Below are 7,571 nucleotides of genomic sequence, written 5' to 3' on the forward strand. Positions count from 1 at the left end.
CCCGGCCCGGCCCTTTCCGCTGCCGCGCGCGGCAGCAGCCCGGAGGAGGCGGCGCCGCGCCGCACGGTAATGGCGCTCGGGCGCTTGGGGCCGCCGCGGGGCTGCGGGTAGCGGGGGCTGCCGTGGCAGGCGGCGAGGGGCCATGCGGGTTCCCCTCAAGGGAGGCGCGGGCTCCGGCCGCGGCTCCCTTTGCCGGCACCAGGGCGGCTCTTTTAACGCTCATTTAATGGCGGGGCGCGGCGCGGGGGCGGGCAAGGCCGCAGCCAACTCGGGCAGTTACGGGAAAGGATGGYGGAAGGGGCCCTGAGGCCGGCAGGGATGCGGGCTGTCTCCTTCGGCCAAATGCTGGAACCCCWTCCAGGCAAAAGGCTAATAGCAATGGCACTCCAGCAGGAAAGATTAAAGCACTGGCTTAAATCGTGCGCGAACAGTTCTCAGAGCACTGTTTGCAGAGTTTTGGAATATTTAGCTTTGGCTGGGATATCCTAAATAAAGCTCACATTAAACAAAATTATTATAAGAACTCAGTGTACTTGAAAAGCCTTCTTGTTAAATAATTTTATCTCCTGCTTTTTGCAGAGACAAAATGAACTGCAGAKTTCCTTAGCATCAGTGGCTCATGCAGAACTGAGATGTGCTGATGAAACTGGGCTGCTTGCAATTCTTACCCATAAGGCAGATTCAGGGGCAAAATACCCCGAGATGGAGCTAAGGGAAAGGAATATATCCCTGTTGTGGATAGCACACATCCACATTTTTGCATGTGGATGCAAAAAGCATTTTGCASCTGTGCAGTAATTAATTAAAAACAAAACGAAGCAAAAAGCCTAGCTCTGAAAACTACATACCAAAGAAACGCAAAACTAAATCACAGAAAAAGCAGGACTTGGAGATCCTTAACTCTGCACTATCCATGTTGCTCAGTAGAACAGATTCATTTATTTCATTTTTTTTTGCTCCTATGTTAGAATAAATTGGTTTATAAAGACATTAGATTTTTTTTTCTCTTCCTATCTTTCTTTATTTTTTTTCTTTATTTTTTTTGAACATTGAGCTTAGAATGACATTTATGTCCAGATGCATAGATCAGAATGATACTGTTTCATAAACCTAGTGTATGAATACAAAATATTCTACTATCATATTTTTATTCTTTTAATATAAAAAATGAGAAGACTTTAACTCTGTTTTGTGTAATCTCAGCAGGGGGCAGTAGATTTCTTAATTCTACATTTTGGGCTGTTTTTTCCGTAGTTATTCCACATATACTGGAAAATTACCAAGAAAAGAAAATGGAGATTGATTGGACAATTTGAAGTGATAGCAAGTCATTTTTAAAGGTTATTTAAAGTATTTCTTAAAGTGTTATTGTATTAATATCCATTAAACTTAGTTAACCTCATAGCCTAGCAAAAATACCTCTAGCTCCTATTGCTAGCAACACATGTGTAGAAAATGAGAGACCAAGTACTTTCATACGTACTTTCACGATACGTGGCTGAAAGAAAAAAAAAGATTTAATTTCTGTTTCTATACATCTACCATTAAAAATTTATATATATGTGTATATATATATTATAAATCTTTAAAACATCAACTGGTAGAATTTAATGATTATGACAGTTTGCCACCTTTTTCTTCACAAAAATGCCTGTGCTAGATATTACTCTGGCTATAGCAGAGTGTAAAGAATACATCTGAAATTACTATAGAGTGTGTCCAGTGCATCTTGCCTTAAATGTGATTGTCTTAAGATTGATCTGTGTGATCTGTCGGTGTAAATTTGAGTCCTGCCAGCAAGTTGTGAACTAGCATGCATATGAAACTATTTATCTGAAAACAAGGTTTGAACTGTTGTTGCTCCCTGCTGCCTTTCTTATTATATGACAGTACAACTAGAAAGAAAAAAAAAAAAAAATGTAAAAGTAGTAGAGAACCTGCCATTGGCCTATCTGCAATTTCTGAAACTTTACCACCTCCTTGCAAAATTACTAAGTGACCTATCAATCTGCATCAAGTCAACCTCAATGCTTTGGAGAAGCCTTTGGATTTGGATTTTGGATTTGGAATAAAAAGAGATGGGGCTCTTGTTACCTGCTGTGGTTAGAGTTTCTCATTTTATTGACATTTTTATTGTCTGTGTGTACTTGAAGCCTGAATGCTGGGCTTAATKAGTTTGGAAGATAACTGCTCCTACTGTTAAGTTCTCAGCACTGCACTGAATAGCTAATGTTTTGGGAGTATATTTCTTTGCCATTATAAAAGCTCTATTTTGGTGAATCTGCGTTAGCTTGCAAACAATTTAGCTTATCACAGAACTACTTTGGGGAATGTGCCTTTAGGTAACCAGAAAATGATGTGTGCGTTGTTGATCATCCAGCTTTTTTTTTGAGTGATCTAATCCTATCATTTGATGCTTATTATGTGAGGTTGGTGCTGCTGCCCTCTGCTGTGCGAATGGCCATTGATAGTTTGTTGGAACAAACAACTCATTTACTGGTTTCCTTTCTTCTGTTTTCTCACCTTTGCAGCTGCATGCTCAGCAGATTGGTAGTTGTTGAAATTTCATATGTGCAAGAATTACCAGTTGCTGTATTTCCAAAATGGTAAGACAATTTAGCAGTGGTGTTTGTGAGAGCAAAGTGGTGGAGAGCCTGAGAAGGATAGTGAGGTTAACATTTATGGGAGAGAACAGCATTTGTGGGACTAGACCCTAAAGTTTTATTGTTTTGTAGTAGGGTTTCTAACTCCTTAGAATTTACACAGCATAATACCAAGTGTTTTATAATGCTCATTCTGAATTCCATGGGATGCAGGCTTTTAACAAAGATCTGATAGCTCTAAGATTGTGTTTTGTATTAAGTGGACAAAGAATTTGAATGGCTTATTTATCTTATTCACAGATTTTTCGCCGTTTATTAGATTGGGCGTTGGTTTCTAATCCTATTGTTCATATTATCATTATATTAGACTTTCTGTAATAAGTAATGGAAATCTTTAACATAAGATTTTTATTTCTTTCAAGATGTCAAGAACCAATTAAACTTTGATATGTTTTTTCCTTTAAATTGATCTTCAAACCCTAGGAAATATTATTTAAATAAAACCCAGTACATAAACATTGCTATACAACTTAGGTTATTTTCTTCTTGTATGTATTTTGCATATTGTTCAATAAAAATTGGGTTAGTGTATGAAGGCAGAAAAAATAAGTATCTTTTTTTTTTTCACCCCGTAAATCTGGGAAATAAATATCTGTTTGGATCCCGTATAAGAAGGGAACACTCTATGAGTGTTTTGTAGTTGTAATCAGCTTCCCTCTGACAGTCCCTTGGATAATTTCTTCTATACTTCCCAATTTTATCTTTGTTTTGCTTATATATATTTAATCTATGTGGAGGTAAAAGAGTTGACACATACACATAAAAAAAAGAGCTTTTAATTCTATTATGTACTATGGAAAAATCAATCATTTTTAGAAGTTTCTAATGAAACTCATTTGCTTGTCTGTAATTATATGAGATTCCTCCAATGAACAATTGAGTCCTGTTAGCCTTATTCTTCTAAAGGAATGCACATTCGAGGGAGATCAGTCTCTTTTTTTTTTTTTTTTTTTTTTTTTTTTTTTATAACTATTTGTATAAAAGGGTTGTAATCCAGTATAAGTGATATGTGATGCATCACTGATGATAGAGTCCAAATACTTGATCATCTATTTAAGGTCAAATCGTATGCAGAAATACAAGGCCGGAGGGCGCTATCAACTTTCTTTGCAACTTAATTACACAAAAAATAGGTAGGAGGATTTTGTAGTGGCTTGTTTGTTTAAATGAGAATCTTAGAAGAAATTGCAAAGCTTATTTAAGACTTGAGCCTTATCTACTGCAGTGGATTTGCTGCTGCTCCCATTGTGTCACTGCAAAACTACTGTGATAAAATTGGTTGCCATGTCCCTTTACTAAATCACTTGATTTAATAAGCACGAAAAAGAAAATAATTGCATGTTGTATAATGTGGCACACTGTAGGAACAGCCATTTCTTTGGGCACTGTAATAGCTCGGTCTGTCTGACAAGGTACATTTGTGTCTGCAGTGCTGAAATACCTTGGCATTGTGTGCAAGGAAGTTATTTCTTCCTTCTCTGCCCAGCTCGTGACAATTCAGAACCTAGATGTACGACTCTGCTCAGCCTTTCAGTGAGGGAAGATATACTTGCCTGTACTCTTTTTATCTGCTTGCCATACTGGTTTGTTCTAGTTTATAATGCTACTGTTCTCTTTGAAATAAACTACAAAATTTTGAAGTCTCTGAACAACTATTTGTTAACAACTTGGTAGCCACTAGGTTTTGTGTGTTACTTTCCTTCCTCATGGTTTAAATGAGTTTAAGACATCATGCTGAGAGCCTTTAACTTTCTCCAGGATCAAAATGTTCTATTTTTGATTATTTGTAGAGATCGGGTTTATGTAGGAGAAATTCCCAACATGAAAGCTATAGGATTTCAATCTGTACCATGCTCAATATTCTACTCGTGCTTGTTATAAGGATATAGGATGGATTCATGGGTGCAGGCTACCATATGCATTAGCTGAAGGATTTTGGGGTTTATTTTTGTTACAGAAGACTTTCCACTACCATTTAGGCTTAAAAGAGGATAATGTGTGAATAAAAGCATTCTGAATACTGCTTTTTCATCTGTTTTTCAGTAAGACGTGTGCTTCTGAACTTGTCATCCAGATTTGGAAGGCCACTGACATTTGACTTCTGCAAATTACTTGCTGCTCAGTTTGTTAATGTCATGCATATGAGACATTTAAAATGGATTTTTTTGTTCCTCCTTTTATTTTCTGTCATAGCAATATGGTACATAACTCTTTCCACAAACACTGTGATTGAGAATACAAACTCAATGTATTTTTATGAGTATGAACCAGTTTACAAACAACACTACCTCTTCACTTTGCGTGAACGCTTGAAATGCGAAGACATAAATCCATTTCTAGTCATCTTGGTGTCTTCAGAACCAAAGGATGTGAAGTCAAGGCAGGCCATAAGAGTAACGTGGGGATCTAAAAACTTCTGGTGGGGACAACGAGTTCTAACCCTTTTCTTACTAGGACAGGAAGTTCACAGAGAAGACAATGCTGCAGTGCTGTCAGTAGAAGATGAAAACATTCTCTATGGTGACATAATTCGCCAAGATTTTCTGGACACATATAACAATCTTACCTTGAAAACAATCATGGCATTTAGATGGGTAACTGAATTTTGTTCAAATACTAGATTCTTCATGAAGACTGATGATGATGTTTTCATCAACACTGGTAATTTAGTAAAATTTCTCCTAAAGCTAAATTCCTCAGAAAATATTTTTACTGGTTATCCTCTTATAGATAATTTTGCCTACAGAGGCTTTTACAAAAAAACATATATTTCTTATGAGGAGTATCCATTCAGGTTATTTCCTCCCTATTGTAGTGGCATGGGTTATATATTGAATGGGAAACTTGCTGTGAAGATCTATGAAATGATGAGTCATATCAAACCTATTAAATTTGAAGATGTTTATGTTGGAATTTGCCTAAGTATGCTTAAAGTGAACATCAGTATTCCAGAAGACAAGCAACAATTCTTTCTATATAAAATTGACTTTGATATTTGTAAGTACAGACATTTAATTGCGGTACATGGTATAACATCAAGTGAAATAATCAGGTTTTGGCAAGTTTTGTCATCAGAATCTTCTCTTAATTGCCTTTGATATGAATCATCTTGAACCTCTGAATTTCAGGGTAAAAATTTTTAAGATATAGGGAAAAATGAAACAGAACCACATGTTTAGATATGATTGACTGAAGGAGGGCTACTTTCACTGAGGCCTTGTAATCATCTTAAATGGAAAATTCAGGCCTGCACCGAATACCTTGCACGTATGTATCCTGTGCACGTAGGACAATTTGTAATGCTCCAGCCTGACTCCCTCTGACACTTCCCTCTGCAGTTTGCTGTAACAATTAGCTTTTTACCTCAGTCTCCTGGGATTTATGAAATCTCACCCACAAATGTTTCTTCTGAGAAACCAGCTTTGCTGGTGCTTTCCAGCTCCCTAGTCAGCAGGGCCCTTTGTTGTTTTGCAAACTATCTTCCTTTGCCACACTCAAAAAAGTGTTCTCTGCTCAGCATGAAACTTCAGCTACCTTCTTACTGATGTGTATCACCTTGGTGACGTTTCTGAGTGTTACGGGGCTTTGGAACATTGGATCTTACTGCTATCTGCCACATCTGATGGGGAATTCTGAAAAATATGGTGTACACTGTACACTGTGTGTTTGTATCTATAAAATAGAAGGTTTTGATGTCTTAAGCAGTGTTAATAGTCACAGAGTTTGAAGGCCAGCTGCAGAAAGGTGCATGCAACTTAGTTAATATATTATTTCTTAACATAGTAAAATCATACGTATGTGTGTCTGCTAATGCATTGTAAGAGGTATTGTAGGCCAAATAAAAACAGACATACTTAAATTGTGATTTTTATAGTTTTTTTCTGAAGTAGTTTTCTTGTTTCAGATACTACAATTTAAGGAGGAAAGTCTAGGAATCTTAAAGAAGACAAATGCAATTATATCTGTAAAGACGGTCATTTTAATAACTTTATTCATATCAGCAAAGCTAAGTTTTCAGTAGTTGACACTTCTAGTGGACAACAATACAGAATCTGTAATTGCGTTAACATAATTATTCTTGACACATCTACTGCACACTGAAGATACTAGAGTTACTCCTGTACATCTGGAATGACAGAGCACTGCCACCTTATTTGTACTAAAGCTAATATGTTATGATATATTTACATTTGGCTGTCTTTCAGATAGATAGTCTCTTAGAGACAAATTAGAAGAGATGCAGAAACCTCTAGTACTAAGATTGAGGTTTCACCCTTTTTTGTTACAATGTGGTTATGGTCAGTATTGGATTTTGCTGCCTTTTCAATAACCGCGCATAGTTCTATAATGGAATTATAGGACACGTTTAACTATAGGTGAGGTTTATGGGGAGAACACTGTCAACCATTTCAGATTTCAGTTTTTATGAATGTATATTAGGAGGGTCAAAGCTTTTCAATAATAGTTTTTCTTTTGTTGTTGTTACTAAAGTAAGTAGCTAAAGCTACAGTATTGCATAATTGAGAAAGGAATGTTATTGTAACCTGAAAACAGAGGTAAAACTGCACCTGTTCTTATGGTTTTAGGAACTGTCATTTGATTATTTTAGTGTTGTGGTAAGACCTGAGAGCTCTGTGAAAAATGGTTAACCTCTGATCATATATACTTTTTTCCTTTTTAATTATTTTTTTTCTTAAGCCTGCCATGATAAATGTTTGGAAATATATATATTTTCTGTAATAAATAACAAGAAAATGGAAACTACAGCAGAGTTTGTATTGCTTTTTCAAAAAATTGTATTATGAAAGACTATGTAACTTTMAAAAACTGGATATATAAAGCAGATAGATAGTGCTCCTATTGAGAAAATACTGAGGATCACAGAAAAATGGCTGTGCATTACAGAAA

General features: G+C 36.5%; 1 protein-coding gene across 2 annotated transcripts; it reads left to right on the forward strand.

Moving 5' to 3' along the window:
- Positions 1 to 12: 12 nt before the first annotated feature.
- Positions 13 to 7,337, forward strand: B3GALNT1 (beta-1,3-N-acetylgalactosaminyltransferase 1 (globoside blood group)). Of its 2 annotated transcripts, none has more exons than XM_026045350.1 (2): positions 13 to 66; positions 4,707 to 7,337. In XM_026045350.1, the coding sequence occupies exon 2, from the start codon at positions 4,799 to 4,801 to the stop codon at positions 5,759 to 5,761; it is 963 nt and encodes a 320-aa protein (XP_025901135.1). In that variant the 5' UTR covers positions 13 to 66; positions 4,707 to 4,798; the 3' UTR covers positions 5,762 to 7,337. The 2 variants fall into 2 exon arrangements, with proteins under 2 accessions (XP_025901135.1, XP_025901133.1); XM_026045348.1 differs by lacking the exon at positions 13 to 66 and adding an exon at positions 2,567 to 2,606.
- Positions 7,338 to 7,571: the final 234 nt, after the last annotated feature.

The sequence above is a fragment of the Nothoprocta perdicaria genome, unplaced genomic scaffold (genome assembly GCF_003342845.1).
Source record: "Nothoprocta perdicaria isolate Ctin4 unplaced genomic scaffold, notPer1 scaffold_4, whole genome shotgun sequence".
Classification (NCBI taxonomy): Eukaryota; Metazoa; Chordata; class Aves; order Tinamiformes; family Tinamidae; genus Nothoprocta; species Nothoprocta perdicaria.